A 25,808-nucleotide genomic window follows, 5' to 3' on the forward strand; every position below is an offset into this window, starting at 1 on the left:
GAAAATACTACCATGTGGTGCTCAGGATTATTTTGGAGGTTTCTAGAAATCTTTGACATCAATTGTTAATTGGTCTATAAAATATCTCGTGTGATATGAGGAGATAAATAAACCACAATAACCCCCAGTGACACCTGAGCCCCACCATGCCCCAAACTGCACACAGAGAATCCAAAGGTCTCTTTGATTCTTATTCTTCCCAGATTATTTTTTCACCTATTTTGTAGGTTTTTTTTAATACTATCTGTGGAAAAATTGAGAGACAAAAGATATCCTTTCAAAGCAGTTTATTGAGGACACAGTGAGAAGCTGGAAGTTTGAGCAGTCAGTGGGAACAGCTCCATTTGTCCACATGTCAACATGGACAATTTATGCACCAGTAACTTCCCTTGGCATTTTGGGAGGATGGAAGAGGAAAAGGGGTGATCTCTTCTAAAAATCAGCACGCCTTGAGCCAGCCACCCCAACATGCAGAAGCAAACAAAAGTACTATGTGTTCATCCATGAGCAAATTCCACACACAAATAAAAAGCTGATGGCTGTGAAGTAACCAGCAGGTGCTTTGAAAATTGCCTTGTTTCATATTTAAGCATAAATTTGCAGTGCAGGGTTTTCTTGGACCAAAAAAAAAGACAGGATAAAAATAGAGGGAGTCTGCCCTTTGCAGCATCTCCTGGGAAAGTTAAGCAATTAAATCCTCACTTTCTTTTCTGAAATGCTTTGGGAGGAGCTGGAAGAAAAAAGAGGGCTCGTGGAGGGGGGAATATTGTTAATTAATCTGCTTGTTATGGGAAAAGACAGAAGGGGAAGCAGCGCAACAAACAAACCCTTAAAGCTGTGATAACCTAAAGTAAGGATTCAGAAATCACACTGTGCTGAGCACCTGCAGGAGAAATTTCTAGAGGGGTCTTTAGGCTTAGGGATTCTGAACACACAGCTCAGGGGGATAAATCTGGGGCTAATAAATGTGGGAATGGGTTTGGTGACAGATGTTGCTACTAACGGGCAGAGGAGTCACCCTGCAACGTGTTGGCATGGGGCTGGCGCATCTGAGCGCCGCTGTCCTATGGGACCACACAGGGGTCTCTGACAACCCCAAAATTCCCCACCACGCCATTGTTGCACCCCACGACCTCAGGGCTGCTGGACACAACAACGGGGGGCCCTGCCAGCTGCCGGATGACACAGCCCTGGTTCCCAAAGCTGAGCACTTGTCCAGCCTGGCAGGGCCCCATCCTGGCATTCATGCCTGCGCTCCCAGCGCTGACCACGGTGCGGGCTGGGTACCCCCCGCTGCGGGAGCTGAAGCCCCCGGCTTTGCAGCTGACCCCTCCAGCCTGGCAAAACACCTCTGGGATGCACTGCTTGGCCACGGAGCTGAGGACTCTCTTGGGGTGGATGCCAGCACTCCGGGAGCTGAATCCGCCGGTCTGGGAGCTGTGTCGTCCGGCCCGCCTGCCCAGGGAGCCGTAGCCACACACGGCCCCGTTGGCCATCATCCCGCAGTCATCAGGGATGTTGTAGCCACTGCTGACCACAGCTGCAACAGAGCCCATGGAGGTCAGCAGTTAGGGAGGAAAACTGGACGACTTCCACAAGGCACGTTGTTTCTTGAGCGACAGAACCAACCAAACCTGATTTCCTCCAGATTTGTCCAATTTGTCTGAGCCCCTGCTCCTTCCTACTCCTCCCCTGTGTCCCAACACATCCCCTCATGGATCCTTCCCCTTCCCATGTTGCTGGTGCCTCCCAGGTTCAGTGCATATCCCGTGGTCCCCAGGACATCTTCCTGTTGCCTCCAAGGGTAGAAAAGGGTCTTGAGTTTGACCTTCTCCCCTCACTCCAAAAGCTGGCCTTTTTTTAATTCAAAGGTGTTTGAGATTTCTGGGGCTAAACTTTCCAGAACTGGAAAAGGGAGGCAGAGGGACCTGGGGCAGACAGATAATGCTGCTCCCAAAAGTAAAACAAGAAATCTTCATGGCTGAAAAAGGTGCAGTTACTTACACACGCTCACAGGGTTCCCCACACATATCCTGTGGGGAGAAAAGAGAAACACACGTTACTCACAACTTCCAGCCACAATCCAGACCACTTAGTCCCTTGTTGCAACACTCCTCACTATCCCTAGGACAGGAACTGTTTTTGCTGGCACCCATGTGGCCTTCATGGCCTCCAGGCACCTCTCCAGGTCCAGTTTCTGTAAACTTGGGGAGACCTTGGAGATAGAATTCACTTGGGAGCAGGAACTGCCATGGCCTCAGATACACAGGAGGGAAATGTGTCACCAACCTGCTCTCTTCACCCTCCAGCAGAGTCTTGTAGGTGGCAATCTCGATGTCCAGGGCCAGCTTGACATTGAGCAGCTCCTGATAGTCCCGCAGCATGCAGGCCAGCTCGTCCTTGGCCTTCTGCAGAGCATTCTGCAGCTCAACGTGCTTTTCCCGAGCATCTTTGAGGGCACAATCCCCACGCTGCTCAACGTCACAAATGGAGGTTTGCAGGCAGGAGACCTGTCAGGGGAGGACAGCAGTGTAGGTGTCTGTAAAACTTCTTACCCTAGTTCTTGGACACTGGGTTTGGATAAATCTGCTCTTCCTATTGCAAACAGGGAAAACCCACCAGCATCCCATCCCTCTCCACCCATTTTTCACTTTCCAGCTGGGCCTAGAGCAGATGTCAAGTCTTCTAAAGATCAGTGCATCACCTTGCCCTGTGTCTGAGCTGTCCTACTTCTCTGGAAACATCTCCTACCTGCTTCTTGACGCTCTCCAGTTCACACTGCAGCTTCTGGATCATCCGGGTCAGCTCTGAAATCTCACACTTGTTGCTCTGCAGGTCGTGGCAGTATTTCCCTCTCTTATCCTGCAGCTCCTGAAACTGGAATCAAGAAATAGGACAATCGTCACTTTTGGCCTGTGACATTGCCAGGCGCAGACCCAGCTGGCCTCTTACTCACCCTGTTCTGGTAGAAAGCATCAACTTCTTCTTTGCTCTTCTGGGCAATCTCCTGGTACCAGCACTCGACGTTCTTGATGATGCTTTCCATGTCCAGGTCTCGGTTGTTGTCCATCTTGACGATGACCGAGGTGTCGCAGAGCTGGCGATCGACCTGGGCCCTTTCCTGTGGGGTGGGAAGGGCTTTGTCAGCTCTTCTCACCTCTCAGGCTCTGCAGGGAGGGAAGGGCTGGGACACGGAGTGGCTGAGGGATAGAACAAGTCAAGAAATGTCCCTCGGGATGGCTCAGCAGAAAATCCTGCGGCGAGATGAATTGCCACCTGTGACTGCTGACCTACGTGCTGACCTGCAGCAATTCTGTCCACATCAAGGGCAAGGAATTGGAGTGACTTAACCCTTGGTATCCTCTCATCTCCTGCTGCCTGAGTGATTTAATGACAGGACGGAGCTGGGACTTGCTTCAGCTCTAATCAGGCAGCTGCAATCCGGAGGAACAAGACGGACTCATCTTTTCTCCAGGGTAGAGTTAGGACACACCAACTCCTACCTGGAGCTGCATGAAGGAAGGGGGAACCACCCTATCTCCAGCATAATCATGTTAATTTTATATCAACCTTGTACTTCCACACTTTTAGTTATTCAGAGCTTTGTATGAGCCACATCCCAGAGGACAGGACCACTGAAGTCCCAGGATGTAGCAGAGGAACTCACCTCCTCAAACACACATTTCAGCAGCTCCAGCTGCCTCCTTAACAGATCCACCTTCACCTCCAGCTCTTCCTTGTTCAAGAAGATGCAGTCTGCATCCTGCAAGAGGAGAGACACACACATTCCAGCCCAAACCTGGCTGTAAATGTTGGAGAAACACACAGAGGCAACACCAACAAGACAGAAATGTGTCTCAACAAGATTTCAAGAGAAAAATGGTGTGAGAGGGTGAGTCAGGATATCCTGGTGCCTCCTGAAGGAAAACTAAACCATTCCAACATGACTTACAGGAATTAGTTGATTTATCACTTAGGACGCAGCTACAAACCCACAACTGACTAATGAGTATTTAAACACAATTTTTTAATATTCTTCAAATGATTCCTGCTTTTCTGATGTCCAAGAATAAAGGATGTGGAGAGACAGACAGAAATAACCTGGTGTTCTGGTGTGACCTGTCCTTCTCTGTCCCCCTCCCACACTTCAGGAATGTTTTTGAGGCAACAAAACTGGTGCTGTAGTGCTGATGATGTAAACTTTGAGGAGACATTATTTTTACTTTCTACTTGCCTCTTTTCCCAACCCTGTGCCTCTTTCTAAGTTTCCCTCCAACTCGTCATAACACTTTTGTGGGTTTTTGTTAATAATTAACTATTTCAGCCAAAGTTTGCTCCAAAAAAACCTATTACAGGTATATATATATGTGTATATATATATATATATATATATATAAACAATTCATGCTGTTTGAGCTTCTCACCTTTTTGAGTGCCACAAATTCATTTTCAACAGTTGTGCGTCTGTTGATTTCTTCTTCATACCTGTTGGAAAAGGAGGAAAAAATGAGGTATAAACTATAATAACTTCAGGTATAAATGACAATAACCACCAGGTGAAAATGACAACTCTCTCTTGGTGGGACTGCCACTGGGCACTGCCAGATCAGTGTCTGGAGACCAGCATTAAATCATCCCAAGATCAGAAGCTTCTTCATGAGCAACAACATTACCAATGCAAAGAGCTTGCCAGTGAGACAGAAGAATGTGGCATTCCCACAGGGGACATGCCACAGGTCTTGGAGAAGTTGCCCAAGATGAACCAGAAAATCAAAACACCACCAGCTAGAGGAGCCCAGAAGGTCCTTACTTGCACTTGAACTCCTCCACCAGCTGGCTTGTGGCACATTCTTCACTGCCCAATTTCTGCTTTTCACACAGCAAACAGTCCAGGCGCTTCCGCAGGTCACAGATGTAATTCTCGAAGTACAGTTCCAGGTTTTTCCCTTTTTTTGGCAGCACGTATTGCTGCAGGAGGCCCCACTTGGTCTCCAGCACTTTGTTCTGCTGTTCCAGGAACCGGACCTGAAGGCAAAAGATAGCAATTCTTCAAGTAAAGAGGTGAAGGCAGGGACTCAACACCTGTTTAAGTCTCTGCTCTTAACCACGGGTGCAGGAATGGGATTTTCAGGAAGTGAGAGATGATATGGCACCATGATCTGAAAGTTATCTGCCCTTATTAAGAAGTCTTATGCCATGAGTCTGAATTATTTCAAAATCTAGAATTCAGACATGTAAATTATTTAGAAATCTAAATGTCATGTCTACATTATTTAGAAATCAAAGAGTCCCATGTCTACATAATTTAGAAATCCAGGAGTCTGGTGACTAAATCTGCATTTTCTTAACAAGTATTAGGAACAAAACTCCAGATGGTGCCTCTGATGTATTTTAGGATAAAATTGAGTCCCCAGATAGTGCAACTGCTTTGTCTCTGCTTTTCTACAAAGGGATTCTTGGGTGATGCATCAGATTTCATCTCTAACCTTCACATGTCTGGATCAAGATTAACAACCTTTGCCTTCAGGAAAGTTTTTGGAACTGACACTATATTTAAAGTCAAAGAGAGGAGGGAGTCATTGGAATTATTTAACACAGGACAGAAAGATGAACTTATCAGGGCTTAACTTCCACGTAAACTGCAGCAAGAAATCCAATTTGAACTGACACTGTCCAAGAGGAAACACCTGCAAGAAAGCCCAGTGAAACCACGGCCATGATTCAAAGGCCATGGAATGCCAGAGCAGGGACAGGGCTGAAATGAGCCCCATTTAGAAAATCTCAGTCTGGACCAACATGATCTTAAAATGATTATTAGTTATTAAAAATTGTTAGAATTATCTTAAAATTCTCTGTTGAAAGCTGGACCCCTGCATGGACCCAGCTCAGGGATTCATGGCAGAGCTGGACTGGGGCTTTGGAGAAGGTCGATGGACTCGTGGCACAAGATGGGTTTGGGAAGGGTTTGGTTAGGTTTCATTTTCCTCAAGGGAGAGCAATTCTGGAGCAGGTCTGGACTCACCTTGTCGATGAAACAGGCAAACTGCGTGTTGAGGGTCTTGATCTGCTCCTTCTCCTGGCAGCGTATCTCGTGTTCCAGCGGGTCCACCCCGACGCAGAGGGGCTTCAGCAGCCGCTCGTCGATGCAGATCCCTTGGATGCCGTCGGCCTTGCGCTCGGGGTACCCCCGCACGATGCTGTATCCCCGGGGGCCGCACAGGCCAATCCTTCCTCCTCCGCCGTTCCCATAGCCCATGCCTCCGAACCCCATCTCCCCAAAGCAGCCGGTGCCGCAGCTCCCGTTGACATAGGAGATCCTCCTGCTGCCGCCCAGGTTGCAGACGCTCCTGCTGCTGTAGGCGCCGCAGCGCACCGGCTGGCTGGCGGACGCGGCGTAGCTGCGACCGCAGATCTCCGAGGCTGAGCTAAAGCCTCTTCGTCCCAGCACAGATCTCACCGTCGGTGCCTGCCTGCTCATTGTGGCTTATTTGAAGGTGGAATAGCAAAGTTATGGGGCTGCTCTGGTGCAGGATAGGAACAGGGATCCCACTGGAGAGACACGGGGATGCTGTCCCTTATATATATTTTGGGAAGCTGGCCTTGATAGGATCAGGACGGTAATTTAGGTACTTAAGGGTTTGGTTTGCCTGGCAGCAATAAATGCTCCTCAAAATGCAAACCAGCCCAGCAAATAGTAACTACTGAGGAAATAAAAAGGAATCTAAAAGTGCTCTGTTTGCAAGTTGCCTTCGAATACATTACGGTTTGAAGTGCTCCCCTAACTTAGTGCTAATTATAGTTTAGGAACATTTTTGAAGAACTCTTTGTGATTTGTTTGCAGTGTGTCGTTTGGGGTTTTGTGTCTCATAGGGCTGTGTGTGATGGGATGTTTTGCGGACTTGCACTTTGTGGGGGTAATTTCACAATTTTGGGTGCGGAAAAGGTAACTCAAAGGAAAAATAAAAGAAGAAAGTCAACTGTAGAACAACAAACACTGTGGAAGTTGTGTCATAATGGATCATTTCTGTATCTGAAACACCAGTAAATTCACTGAGCTTAAGGTCTGGATTTGTATACAACAACTCAAAGTATCTCCCAGTTACATGCACAGAATCACAGAATTCTGGGAATTCTGGGAATGTGCAGAAGCCTGGGAATGTGCAGAAGCCTGGGAATGTGCAGCATTTCATGATGACCTTCCCTGAAACACCAGTGAAGCAGATCAGGTTTCATCCAGGATCTGTGACAATTTCTGTTTGCTCACAGATGTATGTTCTGTGCCATCAGTGACCATTTTTTCTAAAATTATGCTGGAAGTTCTTATTTGTGACAATTAACTTTGGCTTTCAGTACTCTGGAGCTTCTCCCAAGGCTGGGTGTCAGAGCCATTTCAGACTCACCTCCTGGAAGTCTCTACGGGGAACAAAAAAGGAACAATAGTCTGTTCCAGCTTGGTGAGATCCGCCCCATTCACCAAGTGACAGCTGAATTTGGGTGACTTTGCCAGACATGTCCTTGAGACTTGGGGAGACAGCTCCAAGGCAAGGAGTCCCTGGGGCTGTGCCCAGGGGAATGGGGGCAATTTGCTCTCCGCAGGGGCTGGGCTTTCTGCACCAACAGAGGAAGTCTTAATGAGTGGATTAGGCTGGACACTAGGGAAGGCTCTGACTCACACCGGGGAGATGAATCCCTCTCTCTCCTAATCACCAGCCCAAGCAGGTGAGGCAGGAAACCTCTCCAGGCCTTCTCCAAACTGGCAGTTGGAAAGTCAAAACAAAAGGGCTCTTTCAGCTCTTCACAGAAGTGTTTGTGAGAAAAAAAGGACATTATAGTTCAAACTACTGAACACCCTCGGTCCTTCCTTTCCAAGGGAGCAATGCTTGGAGGAATCTCCATATTATACAATGGGATAGCAGCTGGAGACACACAGATTCTATGTTCCCTCATCCTCATTAACCTCCTCCAAAAACATTTTCCAAGAGTCAGGATGACAAAAATTATGCCAAACCTCCTCTAAACATGCAACTTTCTAATATCAAGTGGTTGAAAAGAAGATGCACATGGAAACCACGGGATATGACTGTAGCTCCAGGATCCCCAAAGCCATTAATTGAACCTGTAATTGCAACTTCTGTGAGTTTGAGGGTCTGGTGGTATAAATTAGTTGGGTAAACTGCTACTTTTGCTGTATCCAAAAGGGATAATTCCAGATATTTACAACATTCAGATTACACCTTTGTTTGTAGTAGTTCAGGCTTACAGTGTAAACTGGGCTGCCAGCACAGTTGGAAATATCAGATTAAACAAATATGAGATGCTTCAAAAGCTGCAGTTTGGAACTTCCACGGTCCTTGAAGTTCTAAACAGATTTATCAGAAGCAAAATGCAGATTTGACTCCAAAGAAGAGCAGTTGTTTGGAACCTGTGGAGGAAACCAGCCTCATCACCAGAATGAAGATGTGCCCCATTCCCACTCTGCACCCCATTATCCCAGTTGGATGTGTGGGAGACACTTGGAATGCAGTATAGGCTGCAATTAAACATCTGTGAAACAGCTGTGCTGCAGCAGCCCCAGTTCCCAAACTCGTGAGAGCCACTGGGCTCCTGAGAGGGAAGAGATTTTGGGTAAAGTTGCTCAGCATTGGGTAAAATGTGTGTTGGCCAAATTCCTGTTGCTTCTTCTGGATCCCAGTGGGAAGGCAGCTTAATTTAATGTCTTTTAGGTCTTTCCAAGGAATAATAAGTGGTGCATAAGACCTCAAGAATAGCCAATTTGTTTTTGTGAATATGGATGTGGGAAAGGGGACAGCACTCCGAAGAAAAACCTGCAGCTTTTTGACTCAAAAAAAAAAAAAAAAAAAAAAAAAAAAAGAGGGGAAGAAGTGAGGAAATCAAAAAGGAAAATATTTTTATGAGGGATTGGATGAGTCATTTTGACAACTTGCAACCGCTTTCCTTTGTCAGCATTTCACTCCCTGAATGCACTGCCAAAAAGGGAATTCATTAGAGGAACAGTGGCGTTCACTAATTTGTTTGTTGCCTCTGGAGATGAATCCAGATGAGCTCTCAGAAGGTGTTTTATGCGATAGTCTCAAAGGGCTCTGTTATTATCCTTAGCCATTGAGAGCTCCTCACAGTCAGGTTAGACAATGGCAGGAGTCTGCCTGTGACACAACCATTTGATCCGTGTAAGACTGGGTTGGAACATGGACTTTTACTGTTTCTTGGACTGGGTAGATTCTTTTGCAAGTTATTAATGACATGTTGGAGGATTGATTTGATTAGTGCAGCCTCTTGTATCCTAAAGCCAAAGTTATCCAAGGCAATTCAGTCTGTTCGGTCATATGTTTTTGCAATTCGGTCATATGTTTTTGTCTCTCATTAACAATCCATGTGAGAAGTCAAAGCTGGGATTTTCAAGGGATATTCCTCATAAAATTCATCAAACACTGGGCCTGGGTGCACTTTCCTCCTTCCTTCAGCCATCAACCTGGCCATGGATTCTAATTTCCTCTTTGAGACTCCCTCTCTGGCTCATGGAAAGAGATCTGGCATCTCCAGACAGTGATTCATCACCTCCCAAAATAGGCAGTGGAGGCAGGTGGGAGGAATCCACCTCTGCAGCTCCTTCCCTCTGTTCTTCCTGGAGACCAGAGGCCGTCTAGACAACCAGACACCGGCCCCGGCGCCTGCTTGGGGAGGTTGAGGGCGGTGAAATGAGTCCCACCCTTTGGGCACTACATTTCCTCAGCACCTTTGAAGTCCTAATGAGAGCCCCAACATCCCACACTCCTGGATCCACTCGGCTCTCAGTGCCACATCGCCTGATCCTGCAACTGGAGGCATCACAGCTGAGGCTCCCAACAAAGAAAAGGCTTGGTTTGATCTTCCTCCTATTGTGGTCTTCCTCCTGTTGTTTTCTTCCTCCCGCAGTGGAAATGAATGTGGGATGTATGGGAATCCTGGGTCAGGATGGTATCCCAATGCCTGGCACAGCAAAAGTGTTAGAAAAGGTGAGAAAAGTACCTCAGTTGTTAAAAGGTTACAGAAATGTCCCTGTAAACCCACAAGATTGCTGATCCCTTCCAGCTGAAGCAGTTTTCCAGTTGAAGAGATTCCCTGAGCCATCCCAAGGAAGTAACTGCCTGTGGAAAGTGTATTCAGCCAGGAGAAAAGCTCTTCCTATGCCAAAAGCCCAGCGCCCAAATAAAGGATTGGATTGGATTGGATTGGATTGGATTGGATTGGACTGGATTGGTGCATCTCTGGGAGGTGCTGCAGAATGTTTGATGTTCAGAGAGGCCAGGTTTAAGTTCAACACTTGCCAAATTAGCTTATCATATCTTGAAATTGTGATAGAGGAGTTTGGAGGCAAAGAAATAACCCTAATTCCATGTCATTGCACTGATTTATTCTCCTCTTGCATAAAAAGTGAGAGGATGATCTGTTTCCAATGGGAAACCTTTGGCGATCAGAGCCCTCCTAATGAATATTTATACCTGTTTGATTGCTCTTTTCTTGTCAAATCTTTCTTGTGGTTTCCTTCATTAACAATTGAGCCTTATGTATTTTCTGCTTCTCATATTTGATTGGGAAATAACTTCTTATCACATGAGACTGTGGGGGGAGAAGAAGCTCTTCCAGTTCTGAAGCCCAATAATTTCGGCAAGAAAAAACCTTTATTCTTGATTTTGCCTTTGGTAAAATGTATCTGCCCAACCTCAGGTTAACTTCTTTGTTGTGGTCTTTCATCAGTCTAATCACAAAACACTTTAATACTTTTTTTTATTATTGATTTTATGTTGATTTATGTTACTCAATTCTGGCTTCTTTTTTAATCTGCTCAACTGTACAATGAAACAAAAAGATCGCCATTTGATCTTTTTGAAAGCCTGAATCATAATCATAGGACCACAAAAAAGATGTTGAAAAACCAACCAAGCATATTATGAGGCTTCCCCCCCCCCACCAATAACCTCTTCCAGCAGGTTTTGAAGAGCTATAAATAATGTGTTTTGTCATCTCATGTCTGCGACAGACACGACATAAAAACACAAAGGCTGACATGACTTCATTCTGAATTTTAGAACACCCTTTGAATTCAGGTAGGAGTCAAATATGGTGCAAATTGCCTTAAAAGACCTTAAATTTGCACCAACCAACGTCTGGAACTACATCATTGGATCCACATTGCCCCAGCCCTGGAAGTCTCCAAGGCCAGGCTGGAAGGGGTTTGATGCCACCTGGTCCATTGGAAGTTGTCCCTCCCCATGGCAGGGTGTGGAACTGGATGGGCTTTGAGGTTCCTCCCATCCCAAACCATTCCATGATTCCATGACTCTCTCCAGACCTCTCTGCCTCCTCTGTTTCATTAAGACTTCTAATAATTAGATATGTCTTGTGCAATTAAGGAATGGGCATTTCTGTTTGGTAAACACCTAAAAGCAAAGAGTAACATGTTGGTTCTCTGTTAATTTTACTGGAAAAGGAGCAAAAGGTCTAAAGCCACCCAGGAGAAGTGAGGTAGGTGTAATTTTTGTGCATCCAAGAAGCACCAGTGGAGTAATTAATCTATGCTGGCTCCAGCAGGTGGAATTCTGAATTAAGATTTTCTTTATGGCTTCCCTGCCTGCACATGGATGACCAATCATTCCCAGAATATCACTAAAATCCTTCCTTCCTCTCCTTGACTCTGTGTGTCGCACCACAAACCTCCACTAAGTCTCCTAAAGCTACATCCGAGAGACTTTGATGAGTTCCTTTTCCAGAAACACTTCCCAGAACACTTTAGGGAAAAGATTCTGGATTAAATCTCACTGTTTGGCACAGAGATAGCAAAGGTTTAATGAGGAAAAATAAAAGGGAAACAGGAATTGAGTGATAAGAGGGTAAGTGCCCCAACACAACAAACAACCCTTTAAAGAAAGAGTGTTAATCAAAAGTATTTGGGTTTTTTTTAATGTTCCAAGTGTCCCTTTTTGATGTGATCCTAGTGGAGGAGCTTTTCTGATGTGGTTTCCTGATGCTCCAGTGTTCTCACACTCAATCTGCCTCTCCCTCATGTTGAGGTGGAGTTGAGGTTACTTTTAGCACTAAAAGTGGAGCAGGACTTTCATGTTTCTACTTTAGCCCTTAAATCCTACTTGCCACAGCTGAAGTTCAGATCTGACTGTTCCTGGGACAAGGAGGTCCAGTTGAAATCCTCATCCCTGGTCCACACATCCCTCATGGCTGAGCAGAGCTGCCCATGCTCTTGGCAGCCCTGCAGCTCTTCCCACACCTCCCAAGTGCCCCAGTGTCTGGAAAGGCTGAGCCCCAGCTCCAGCCCTAAATTCCTCTCTCCTGGGGGTGCAACCAGGAATAGAATAAATTTCCTCACTTTGGAGCTAGCCACACTTCTGGAGGTGAATCCTCCATGAGGCACAAATGTTGTGGGGTCGGGATGCAGCACTGCAGGAGGACTTGAATCTTCTGGGCTGTCCAGACCCATACCCCAGGTCAGCCCCAGAGCTGATGGAAATCACTGTTGTGGGAAAACATAACGGGAGTTGCTCACGGGGAGGACACAGCCTTCATTCTCCTCCTCCTCCTCCTCCTTCTCCTCCCCTTCCAAGCCACAGTGAGATGGTTTAATTTTGTAAGGAAATTTGAAAACCTTTATCTTACTTACATACTCCAACAGGGTTCTTGAGGCAGATCCCAGAGGAGAAGGAGGTCACAAGGTTATCCATGATGCAACGAGCATTTCTAGCACTTTTCACCCTCCTGGGGCTGTGGAGGAACCCCAAGGACCCAGCGCTGCCCACACACGGCTGTGGTGGAGCCCACCTTCTCTCCTCACCCTCCAGCAGAGTCTTAGGTGGTAATCTCAATATCCAGGGCCATCTTGCCATTCCACAGCTCTGGGGAATCCTGCAGCATCCATGCCAGCTCATCCTTGGCCTTCTGGAGCTCATCTTGCAGCTCACTGTGCCTCCCCCAAGCATCTCTGAGAGCATGACTCCGCGCTGCTCAATGTCACCAGGTGATGTTTGCAAAGACACCTTCTGGGAGGACATGAGGCATCCTGCATTTTTGTGTCTTCTTTCTCATTATTCCCATCTCTAAAAGAAAAAATCCTACTTATTTTGAGAGTCTTAAACTGGGGGGGGGGGGGGGGGGGTATCAGGGCTTTTTTTAGGAAAGCCAAACGTTTCCAAAATCAATAATCAATTATAAAATAGTCCAGAATAGTCCAGGAAGTCTGAACATGTCCCTGTGCTGCCAGACTGGGTTTGAGTTTTGTTTGGAGGATACCAATACTCTGCCCTAACTGGAACTAATAATTAAGGTTTCCCATTGCTTCCCGTTATAAACTATATAATGAATTAGATGGTCTGGAAATTATACCAGTTTCTACAGGTGCTGAATTACTGGTGAGTCATAATTCTATCCATTTGTTGGATGCTTTGAACCCATGTCAGAAGCCAGAATTCCTGCTGAAGCAATTTCAGCAATTTTCTGAGAGCTGTAGCTAATCCCATGATCTAATTTGGTGCAATTAGTTCTTTGCAATAATCAAAAGGATCCAAGAGAAAATAGGCAGGGAGATAATCCTTCTTCCCTGCTCAGCTCTGGGAAGAGCTTCCGTAGACTGATGGAACCAGTGTGAGGCAACTCACTTTGATAAAGATGAAAGAAATTGTGGCATCATGGAATTGTTTGGGCAGGAAAGGGCAGTAATGCTGATCCAGTCCCACCCCTGCCATGGGCAGGGACACCTCCCAGTATCCCAGGCTGCTCCAAGCCCCATCCAACCTGGCCTTGGACACTTCCAGGGGTTGGGCTGCCACAGCTGCTCTGGGATATCCATTCCAGGACCTCATCACCCTCACAGGGAAGAATTTCTTCCTCAAATCTAATCTAAATCCACCCTCCTCTAGTTTAAAACTATCACCCCTTGTCCTGTTGCCACAGGCCCTACTAAAAAATTTGTTCCCATTTTTTTATAGATGCCACAAAGGTGTTTTCACACAACTTGGGATGTGACACATAGGATCCAGACATTAAATCCTATCCTTCCCACCTGTTCCTTCATGTTTTCCAGGTCACATTGTCTGCTCTGGATCACAAAACTCAGCTCTTTCATCTCTCGCTGGTGGGACTTCCGCTTCTTGAAGGGCTTCCACTTTTCCTCCTCAAGCTCTTAGAAATGTTAGGAAGGAGAGAGCTGGGAGTTGATACTTGTGGCTTACATAGGAGCCTTGAGTCTCTTTCCAGAGTGAATTAAACTCAGTTTAGAGAAAAAGATTTGTGGATCCTGAGAATGCTAGCAGAAAATGGTCAATTCACCTACAACTCCCCATTCCCAGCACATGCCATCACCTCTGTTCCAGGGGTGTTCTCCTAGCTTTGAGACCCACAGAGTTTATCAGAAGGGAAAATCAGATCCAGAAATCACTTATTGAAGACAGGAACCAAATCCCACCACTTTTGCACTGTTATTTCTGACAGTGAAAGGCTTAAGAAGCTGTCACCAGACCCACCCTGGCTCAGTACAATGTTTCCAGCTGGGATTTGCTTTTCCAAGCTATACCCTCACACCTGCACTCCATGCCCCCAAGGATGCCCCCCTGTCCAGGGCTCAGCTGTTGTCCCTTTTCACAATGACAGAGGCATCACAGGGACTTCTCTCCAGCTCACACTTTTCCTAGAAGCTGTGCTAGGCAGCCATAAATCACCAGAGCATCCCTGTCCCTGGATTTCTTATCTCACATCCCAATGGAAGTAACACCACCATGGAGAATCTGACCTGAGCCACAGCCCAGGAGTTGAAAGTGGGTTTGGTTTATTTTTTTCAGATCTCAAAATCTTTCTGACTGGGATTCCCAAAAAGAGCCTGATTGGTTAATCTGGCCCACATTTGTATAGCCAATGAGTGGATGGGAGGAAGAGCTGCCACGAGGAATGGCTGGGAGAGGAGCATCCCTACCTGAGCAGAAATACATTTCAAGAACTCCATCTCCTGCTTTAGGGTTTCCACCTTTGCTTCCAGCTCTGCCTTGGTCAGATGGACACACTCCACATCCTAAAACAGTTTCCAGATGTTTAGGAGACAAAATTATGCCTACACAAGGATCTAAGGCAATTCCATTATATTTTTGGAGTAAGAAATTTTGTTTGAGAAACTCAGTTATCTCCTGACCAGCAACAGCTAAGGGGTTCCCAATAATATATCCAATACTGAAGAGTTCTTGCTGAAAAACCATCATAATTCAAGAATGAGGAGCAAAAAAACACCAGTTTAGAATAAAGTATTCTCTCAGTGGCATGTTTTTCCACACCCCACACCTGTCCAAGGACTTCTAAGATTCTCTAGACCTGCCCCTTGCCTTGCAAGGAGTGGCTCAGAGGAAACCCCTTGGGTCTCTGCACCCAAACCTTCCATTGATCCCAATTCCTTACCTTCTTCAGCAACACCAAGACACTCTCAGCAGTGGCACATCTGTTCACTTCCTGCTCATATCTGGTGGGGAAAAGAGGAGACCAGTGAAGGGGTCATTCCAAGAGTGGAGACCTCATTTGAGTGGATATTTAGGGGACAGAGTGCTTTGGATCCCATCCTTTTGAATCTCAACCTTTTGGATGTCAGCTTTTGAATATCAAACTTTTGGATCTCAGGCTCTTGGATCTCAGCATTTCGGGTGTCAGACTTTTGGATCCCAGATTTTTGCACATCACCATTTTGGATCTCAGCTCCTTAAGTCTTAGCCCTTTGACTCGCAGCCTTCATTATCTCAGTTTTTTGGAAGTCTCTGGATCTTGATAATTGATATGGCCCAAGCCAAGAGTCCCCTTAGTGCAGCTTTTGGAGCTCCTGCCCCGAGGGTAGTTTCTCCTCACTCACTGGCACCTGAACTCCTGCACAAACTCCTCAGAGTGGCTCAGCTAGGGCTGCACCTGGTCCTGTTCCCACTGCAGTGAGTCCAGCCACTGCCACCAGCAGCAGGCAAAGCTGCCCAAGACATCTTTGATGTCCCTCTGGGCTGGCAGCACCTGCTTCCACAGGACATCCCATTAGGCAGCCAACGCCCTGTTCTGCTGCTCCAGAAGCTTCACCTGCACACAGAGAGCAAAGCCACCTGTCCAGGTGCCTGTTGGGATGACTCCTACTGGGAACACAGGAGTGGGGGGACACAAGGAATCTGTTTTTCTGGGCCAGCAGTCCCCAGGCTCGTTGAATAAGATGAGAGGAATAAGGGGGTCAACACGACCTTCCTAAGCCTACAATCAAGTGGGAGGAGTCTCTGCCATGGAAAGGGGTTGAAACTGAATGATCCTTGGAGTCCATCTCAACCCAAGCTATTCATGGTGAGATTGTTGGGGTGTCCTGAATGGGGCCAGGAGTTGGACTCAATGATCTTGCGGGGCTGAGCCTTCCAACTTAGCATATTCTGTAGTTCCATGATTCCATGAATCCTAGAGAAAAGTGAGCCTGCTGCTCATCCCTTCTCCAAGGAAGCCCTGGACAGCACAGCCTTTGTGGGAGCTAATGAAACGCTAAACTTTTAAATAAATCTGCATCAATGGGCTGAAAGTGGAAACCCTCATTCATGGATAGGAGACCATGGAAAAAAATCTGGCTGCAGAAAGAAGCCAACAGTGCCAAAGCCCTGCTGAACACTTTGGAGGAACAACCCCCTCCCACTATTAATAATAAAACCAGATGCAGTTCATCAAAGTATTTAAAAGTATAAATCAGATTAAAAAAACATAGCATGCTTGACCTGTGTTCATGACACCGGGGTAACACATACCAAAACCAGCTCGAGGCTCATGAACTGCAGTGGAGAGGAAGAGAAACCAAAGTCTGGAACACCAAAGTCTTCTCAACTCTCACCTTGTCAATCAAAGAGACAACATTGGCTGTGGAGGCCCTTCAGCTGCTACCTCTGCTGCTTTCAGATCCACTGGATTTCAGGGTTGACCTTCACATCCAGGGACTGCAGGAGGTCCCTGTTTACCTGCACGAGGTGAGCACCTCCATATTTGCTGACCAACCCACTGGTGCCCCAGCACCCCTGAACTCCCCAGAGCCCAGAACAAACCCATTTCCATCCCTTTGTGTTTTGGAGTCTCTGGCCATGGCTCCAGGTTCCATATCCTCTCCCAAACAATGCCAGGAGGCAGAAGTGCTGGTTTAGCCAAGGATCAACCCACTAGAAGCAGAGGATGGTGAGAAGAATCTTCTCCCGTGGGAAGTTCACCCAGCTGACAGCTGCTGGCTCATGCTGAAGCAGCCCAGAAGGATCCCTTTGCCCTGACACGTCTGTGCTCCTTTATACACATATCAGGAGTGGAGCTTGCTTGATGAAAAGGAATAATTTGGGCTTTTCCTGGGGTTTGCAGTACCGGGTAGGAATTAGAAAGTTTCAATATACAATACAAGTGAACATTTGTGAAATCCAATGGAATTTCTCTAGGTGTAAATGCAGTCAGCTTGGATTCTTCTATTGGGTTAGTTTGTTCCCCTTCCTTACCGTGAATACAGGTTAGGAAATGGCTTGGAGAGTGTTTCTTTCTTCCAAGGACAGTTTCCTCTGCCATGAAGACAGGGTGGGAGAGCTGGCAGTGTTAGCCTGGAGAACAGAAGGCCGCAGGGAAACCCTGGAGCCTCTTCCAGTCCCCAAAGGGGCTCCAGAAGAGCTGGAAAGGAACGAGGTACAAGGGATGGAGGGACAGGACACAGGGAATGGTTCCCACTGCCAGAGGATAGGGTTCGATGGGATACTGGGAAGGAATTCCTGGCTGTGAGGGTGGTGAGGCCCTGGAATGGATTTCCTAGAGCAGCTGTGTCTGCGCCATCCCTGGAAGTGTCTCAGGCCATGTTGGATGGGGCTTGGAGCACCCTGGAAGTGAAAGGTGTCCCCGCCCATGGCAGAGGTGGAACTGGACAAATTTTAAGTTTCCTTCCAACCCAATCCATGGTTCTGTGATTCTTGTTAAGTCTTTGGCTTTGTGTAGAACACCTGGAAAACAAAACTCACATGGAGAAGACAATAAAAAGCTTTGAAACTAGGAGGCTCTATCCCAAGTCTGTTAATTGGACACTGGTTAATCGTGGTAAGTTGGCTGTGGTGGGCAGAGCATAAAGGTGGGCAGAGCATAAAGCAACCTGTATCCTGCAAAATTCCTTATTAATCCATCTGCTACTCCTTGTCACTATCCTTTATATGGGAGCTTGTAATTAAAACCCTTGGGATAGCTCAAGGCAAATAAAAAGGGATTTATTGGAGTGTCTTGACAAGTGGAGAAGAAAAGGCTGAGAAGTTTCACAGAGTTGCTGAGAGCCCGAGAGGTGGAGCCAAGATTCCATCTCTCTGCTCGTGGCTTCCTGCCAAAGTCTCTTTCAAAACAAAAAGTGGTGAAGGTTTCATTTCAGATCACTCAGAAGAAATGATTTTCCTCTGCTACTCCACCAGATCAATCCTGAACTTTTTCAATGGGCTCAAACCTCAGTGTTTTTGTGGCCATTAAACATTTAAGCATTTCAAATCACCAAGAAATGGGATAATATTTCCCCTGCTCATTTCTCTCCTTGGTTTTTCAGGAATTTTTAAATTTTTTTTATTATTTTTTCAGTTCCTGAGCTTGTCAAAGCAGTTTTCACAAGAAAGCTGATGAAAAGCCAATCTTGTTACCAGGAACCTTGCTGGAATTCTGTTTCCAAGAGCAGCTGGTGCCAAAGTTTTCCCTGTACCTCATTATTTGCAAATGTTCTGTTCTGGAACACTTTGCCCTCAGCCCAGCAAGGGAGATAATTGATAGGATGAGGCAGCTGGAAAGACAAGCAGCTTAATTAGGGGTTCTTGACAGTGCTATCAATTACACCCACACAGGGCAGCAATTGAAGTCTGGATGTTTCATTTAAACAGAGGCAGCGTCCGTGGCATTCCCAGCTGGAAGAGCAGGATTGGAGCCCAGGGGAGGCCTTTTGGCCTGGAGCTGCTCTGATTCAGCTTCATTTTGTGCCTCCAGTTTGTCTCTCCTTGGGCTCTGCTGAATCCCCCTCCTGGTACTCCTGAGGTACCCCAAGGGCCCTGAGCAGGGCTCTCACAGCACCTGCCTTGAAAATTTGGAGCTTTTCAAGCAAAGAGAGAGTTCACATGGAGTCTTTATTTCCTTCCTGTGGCCAGAGCCAACGGGTTCATGGCTGGGTCCAGGCTGTTCTCCCAGAATAAATTGCAAAAGGTCATGGATGGTTTAATTGAGTTTTCTTCTACTTTTCTAAGCCAAACGTCTGAATTTGGGTTTTCACAGCCATGGATGTCACAAAAGATTCATCCATTGGATCACCCTGTTCTGGCTCCCAGCCCACTTGACCCCTAACGACCCTGGGTTCCCAAAGGTACCTGAGGCCACCTGATGTCACCCTTAGGCTGTAGCTTACAGGGCCACAACATCAGCTCTGCCTCCCTCTCCCAGTTCTACCCCATCCCACACAAACTGCTGTAGGAGACCAAATATTGCCTCATTTGACAGCCGAAGCTCCCCAAATTTGAAGCACACCAGGCTTCTCTGCTTCTCCCACCCATCTGGTGGAACTTGGTGTATCTGTGTCAGAGCAGTCACCTTTCTGCAGCTCCCTCCTAGGACAGGGAGGGTTGGATGTGGCCTGTGTACCAGGGTAATCACAGCTCACCAGTGCTCTTCTAATCACCGGGAATTTTGGAAAGAGGCCCAGCAATGAGCCCCACAATTTTGATGGTGCTACAATACAGCCGTGACTAATTTCACGGCTTTTTGCCAAAATAAATCAGGAGGGAACATCTTGTTCTCGTCACATCTGCACAGCAAAGATGTAAAAACCTCCACCAGTTAGACTGGGAGAACTGGGGCAAAGACCAGCTCCGCACTAGCACAGCACAACATTTTCCTCCCACTAGATGGTGGTATCTAGTGCATTTGGGCCCCTGCTGGATTCCTAGGAGTACCAGGAGCACCCTGGAGAATCCTGGAGCACCCAAAGCAGGGCTGTGAGGATGGGGAAGGGTCTGGAGGGGCCATACGAGGAGCAGCTGAGGGCTAATTTTTCTGGCTGGAGGAGTTTGAGGGGCTGCAGCTTCATCCCAAGGGACAGCTCCAATCTTTGCTCTGTGGGCCAGGGATAGGACCCAGGGAATGGCTGGAGCTGTGTCAAGGGAGCTTTAGGTTGGATATCAGGAAAAGGTTCTTCCCTGGGGAATGGTCAAACACTGCCCAGGCGCCCCAGGGAATGGTCATGACCCCAGAGCTACCAGAGCTCCAGGAACATTTGGACAATGCTCTCAGGAGGTGGGATTTTGTAATTAATGGGATTTTTGGGGGGTCAGTGCAGGGCCAGGAGCTGGACTCAAAGATCCTTGTGGGTCCCTTCCAACTCAGGATATTTCATAGTTCTGTGACTCCATGGGATGAGCCAGTTCACACCTGGAAGCACTCAGGAACCTCCCAGGATGCCACAAGCAAGAGGTTGTTACAGCAGTGGGAGATAATATTCAGGACAGAATTTGGACAACGAGGTCCTCAATCCATGGAAGCTGACGTTCCCCATGGACTCATGCTGTGAGGCTGACTCAGCCTGGCATGTTCTGTACAACACGTGTGAACTTCTGGCATAAAACTAGCAATGAGACAGAGTCACCAGCAGCTCCAAAGAGAACTGACCTTCCTCCAGCTCCTCCCTTCTCCCTGTCCTCCCCCCATTCCCGAGATCCTGCTCATCTGCCAGCACTCCCAGAGGCTCCTGCTCTGCCTGGGCACAGGGTGTCAGCAAACTCCTTCTCTCAGCATTGACAGCCCCGTGGTGATGGAAAACACACACCAACACATCAGCAGGGGCTCCCTCTTCTTCTCATGGCTTCAGCTCAGCCCCTGAATGCCAAAGCTTGAGATGTCTCCAGCCTTATGGAGTCAATCTCGTGACATTGTCTTGGGTGATCTCAAACTGGCATTTGAAACAGAGGCTGGACTTGGATGATCCTTGTGAGTCCCACCCAGTTCAGGATATATTCTCGTGTTCTATAAACTTAGGGATGAGCCAATGAGGAGCCAGCAGTGGACATGGCCATGGAAATATCAACATTGCATCTTTTTTTTAATTTTTCCATGCATTTTTTAATATGCTTTGGCACTGGAAAGAAAATCATCTGCTTGATCACCCCAGCTCAAATCTGAATGGTCCAAAGAACTGGATCTCAGCCTTCGTCTTAAATTTCTGCAGTCCGTAGACCTGAATGTTGGTGTTGGTCTTAAATTTGTTTGGTCTGAAAACCTGGAATTTGTTCTTGGTCTTAGATCTCTGTGGGCCAAACCCCTGGGATTTAGCCTTGGTCTTAAATTTTTGTTGTCCAAACACCTTAAATTTGACCTTGATCTCAAACTTGTGTGGTCTGAAGACCTGAATATTGGTGTTGGTCTTAAGTTTTTGTGGTCCCAAGACCTAAAATTTGAACTTGAACTTAAACTTGTGTCTAAACCCCAGAAATTTGGTCTTTTCTTAAATTCATGTTGTCCAAAGACCTAAAATTCAGTGTTGGTCTTAAATCCGTGTGGTCCAAAGTCCTCAATGGGCCAGACACTCTCCTTGCAGAACCAGCAAGATCAAAAGCTCATGGAGGAAAGGAACCACTGTAAATATTAAAAAAATATGGTATTTTTAGGCAACTCAAACACCAGATGAGATTTTGCCCTCCTACTCCAACAGGTATAATTGGATATGGAAGGAGGTGCTGGAACACGTCTCCAGAAACTAGGCAGCCCTTGATGGCTCCGCTGATGAGCAGAACAAGCTTGGATATTCCCTTCCAAGCCTTCCCTGCGGTACCTGGGACACTCCCAGTGTGTAAACAGCGCTGAACCCCCTCGGGGGTTCCCAGCTGCTGCTCTCAGTTCTCCTTGGAACCTCAAAAGTCTGGCGTCACCTGGAGCAGAGGCTGGGTCTGATCCCCAGCAGGTGACTCATCCCCTCCAAGGGAAAAGCATGGATGGGATGCTGCAATTGCCTCCAAAAGAGCTCATTTCTTACCAATTTTCTTCCTTTTTGTCCTTTCACACTAAAAAAGGATCAGTAAAAAACACTCAGGCCTGACCACAGCACTCATCTTTTTATTATTAATAAAATATTTTTACTATTAATCAGATATTCCTATCATAATTACAATTTTTTTTACTAAGCAGATATTTTTTGTTGGTAATCCAATATTCTAATTATTAATCTGATACATTTATTATTGGTCTAATATTAATCAAATATTTAATCCATAATCTAATATTTACATAAATAATCAGATAACCTTATTATTTATAAAATAATTATATTAGTCCAATATTTTATATTCAATACTTTTCCTGTTATATTATATTATATTATATTATATTATATTATATTATATTATATTATATTATATTCAATATTTTATTATTATTATTCATCTTTATTAATAATAATTTTTTATTTATAATAATTTTAAAAGGAATCTGCTCTTCTGGGCCCGCAGTCCCCAGGCAATTTTATTGTCAATATAATATTGTATTATTAGTCAGATAATTTTAAATTAATTGTATTATTAATACTTTTTATTAATAATCTGATTGGTTTATTAACTGTGACATTTTATTTATTCTGATTAGAGATTAGAAACACCCTGGATGTACAATTAATTTATCCTTAAAACCAAAGCCCTGTGATCATCCGGACTGTGCAGAATTACTCCTCTTTTTATCCTGAAAGATGAGGTTTTGCCTGAATTAAAGCCTAATCCCTTGGATAAAAACAGAATTGTGATGGTGCAGAGTGGCTTTCATTTGGATACCAAGGTTTCACCTGGATTGTGAAGCCTCTTGAGAGCCATGAAGCTGAACCCAGGTGAGACCCAGTTTTGAACTACAACATCTGGAGTTCCCTCCATGCAGATTCCAAAGTGCCTCCAGACTTTGCTGTGAGTTTGGTTTAGCCCTTTGTGGCTCCACATGGAGTCATGGAATGCATTGGTGTTGGGAGTTGTTTTCTTTCTTGTTGTTTCCTTATTATCTGTGGAATTTCTTCCCATTAAACTGCTAAGAAGCACCGATGGCTGGATGCTTGAGACAGGGAGGGGGAACTCCACTAGTTTTTGGGAGTTTGTCTGGGAGGAAAGGGAGCAGAGACACCGCGAGAATAAGGGCAGGTAAAAAGAGATGGGGTTGGGGGCAGCTGCTCTCTCTCTGCTGGGTTTCGTGGGAGGACAGTCAGACCTGCTGCTTGGGGAAAGGAATTTGCTGCCACCACCATAACCCAGCGGGGAACCTTTCTTCTGCTGCTGGGCTCCACATCCCCCTGCCCTGCCAGGACATCCCGCAGGTTCCAGCTATTTGTCCTGGAGTTTTGATACATTCTCGTCCACTGCCCCGGGATTTCTGCTCATCCATGCCCTTCCATCCTGCTGCTCCTGAGGGTCCTGCTGGGGCACTGGGAGTGGCTGCCCCTGGCTTGGTGAAGCAAAGCCTCTCCTCCATCCCTTCCCGCCTTCGCACAAAGCCGCCATTGCCGCGCGCTCCCCGAGCCCGCCCCACAGCGCCCCCTGCAGCCCCCTGGGGATCACTGCACCAGTCCTGCCCGCCGGGAGCCAGCAGCGCCCCTGCTGGCTGTGCCCGGAACTGCACCAAACGGAAAGCGCCGCCGCAGGAGGGCTGGGACTGGGCTCGGGCTCTTGTTTAGTGTTAGCGCCGTAGTTGCTGTTGTTTGTTTGCTTTATTATACACACTAGTAAAGAACTGTTATTCCTACTCCCTTATCTTTGCCTGAGAGCCCCTTAATTTCAAAATTCTAATAATTCAGAGGGAATATCTTGCTTCCTGTGATAAAAATCACCACTGAATAAGATCACAGAATCATGGAATATCCAGAGTTGGAAGTGGCACACAACAATCATCAAGTCCAACTCAAGGCCCTGCACAGGACAACCCCAAAATCAGATGTTGGCCAAGAAATATTTGCTCAGGTACATCCCATCTCACCTTAACTTGGGACTCCAGGGGGAAAACTGAACCAAAAGTGAGATGAGACTTTGTTGTTCCCAGACTTTCTGCTCCTTTCTTTATCTGCAGCTGCAGTGACAAAACAAAAAAAAAAAAAAAAAAAACAAAAAAAAAAAAAAAAAAAAAACCAAAAAAAAAAGAAAAAAAACCAAAAAAAACCCACCACTATACAGAGGATCTGCCCCCAAGTTATTTAATGAGTGACTCCTGGAGGGAACGATGGATCTGAGGTGTAGCCATGTGTCCTGGCTGACTGGTCAGACCAGACATAAAGGACTTGGCCCTAAACCCCATTTTTACAGCAGACGATCTGCATTTGTCATTCTTTTCCAGCCACCTTCTTCCACTTTTTCACTTTTCCAGGAGCTTTTTGCTGTGGTTGGATCAGATTTCCATGACTTCATTTATATGGAAAGTTCTATCAAACATCTCATAAGAGACATCAGAGTCCCCCCCCCCCCCCCCCCCCCAGACCAAAACAAACACACCAGACAGAGTTTCAAGCTTTTAGTTGCCAAAGATAAAAGTTCCACACAGCCTGAGATTAAAAACTCTGAGAAAGCACAAGGAAGGGACACCATCACAATATCAGCATCCAGCAGAGGAGTGGGATCCCTGGAGAGTCCAGGGACGGTTGTGCCGGGAGAACTCAGGATGATGCACAGCCCGTCCAGACCAGTGGTGTCAGCAGGAAAGTCCCATTTCCCACGACAATGAGAGGGGACAGCTTCATCCCATTCCACTGGTGAGACTTTGCATCCAAGTTTTACTTGTGGGCAGCATCTCCAGGGGAACCTGAGCCACTTCCATAGGCAGACCAGTAACCAGGGCTTGGAGAAGACCACTCTCCTCCAGACCTGCATGCCGCAATCTCATCTCTGCAGATGGGTGTCCCATCTCCATAGGTCCCTCCACCATAACAACCATCTTCTCCAGAGCAATCCCAACCGCCTTCCCCCCCACTGCCAGAACTGCAGGTGCCAGCAGAGCTCGATCCCCAAACTCCAGAAGTGGAGCTTCCTCCTCCTCCAGAGATGGATCCTCTCCTGCCTGAGCTTCCTACTCCATACCCTGAGCCTCCACCATATCCAGAGACTCCCCCATACCCTGAGCCCCCTTCTCCTCCACCAATGCACCCACCACTGCCATAACTGGATCCACCACTGACTGAGCTTCCTCCTCCTTCCCCACCACCAGAGATGGACCCTCTCCTGCTGGAGCTGCCTCCTCCATACCCTGAGCCCCCTTCTCCTCCACCAATGCACCCACCACTACCATAACTGGATCCTCCATGACCTGAGCTCCCTCCACCTCCAGACATGGAGCCTCTCCTGCCAGAACTGTTCCATCCTCCAGAGCTCATTCCCCCACTGTGGGGGCTAGAACTGCCACTGCCAGAGCCTAATCCATATCCACCAGAACTGGAACCACCTCCAGATATGGAGCCTCTCCTGCCAGAGCTTCCTCCATACCCTGAGCCCCCTTCTCCACCACCAAGGCAACCACCACTGCCATAACTGGATCCACCACTGACTGAGCTTCCTCCTCCTTCCCCACCACCAGAGATGGACTCTCTCCTGCTGGAGCTGCCTCCTCCATACCCTGAGCCCCCTTCTCCTCCACCAATGCACCCACCACTACCATAACTGGATCCACCACCAGCTGAGCTTCCTCCACCTCCAGACATGGAGCCTCTCCTGCCAGAACTGCTCCAGCCCCCAGAGCTCATTCCCCCCCTGTGGGGGCTGGAACTGCCACTGCCACAGCCTGAT

General features: G+C 46.9%; 1 protein-coding gene and 1 pseudogene across 1 annotated transcript; both read right to left on the reverse strand.

The window, feature by feature from the left end:
- Positions 1-1,064: 1,064 nt before the first annotated feature.
- Positions 1,065-6,478, reverse strand: LOC121355267 (keratin, type II cytoskeletal 4-like). Its single transcript, XM_041470540.1, has 9 exons — positions 6,023-6,478; positions 4,811-5,025; positions 4,425-4,485; positions 3,668-3,763; positions 2,957-3,121; positions 2,752-2,877; positions 2,290-2,510; positions 2,005-2,033; positions 1,065-1,540 (listed from the first exon to the last, which is right to left on the reverse strand). The coding sequence occupies exons 1-9, from the start codon at positions 6,476-6,478 to the stop codon at positions 1,065-1,067; spliced, it is 1,845 nt and encodes a 614-aa protein (XP_041326474.1).
- Positions 6,479-12,058: 5,580 nt separating this feature from the next.
- LOC121355281 lies at positions 12,059-25,314 on the reverse strand (annotated as a pseudogene).
- Positions 25,315-25,808: the final 494 nt, after the last annotated feature.

Source organism: Pyrgilauda ruficollis, unplaced genomic scaffold (assembly GCF_017590135.1).
Source record: "Pyrgilauda ruficollis isolate IOZ18807 unplaced genomic scaffold, ASM1759013v1 scaffold248, whole genome shotgun sequence".
Lineage (NCBI taxonomy): Eukaryota > Metazoa > Chordata > Aves > Passeriformes > Passeridae > Pyrgilauda > Pyrgilauda ruficollis.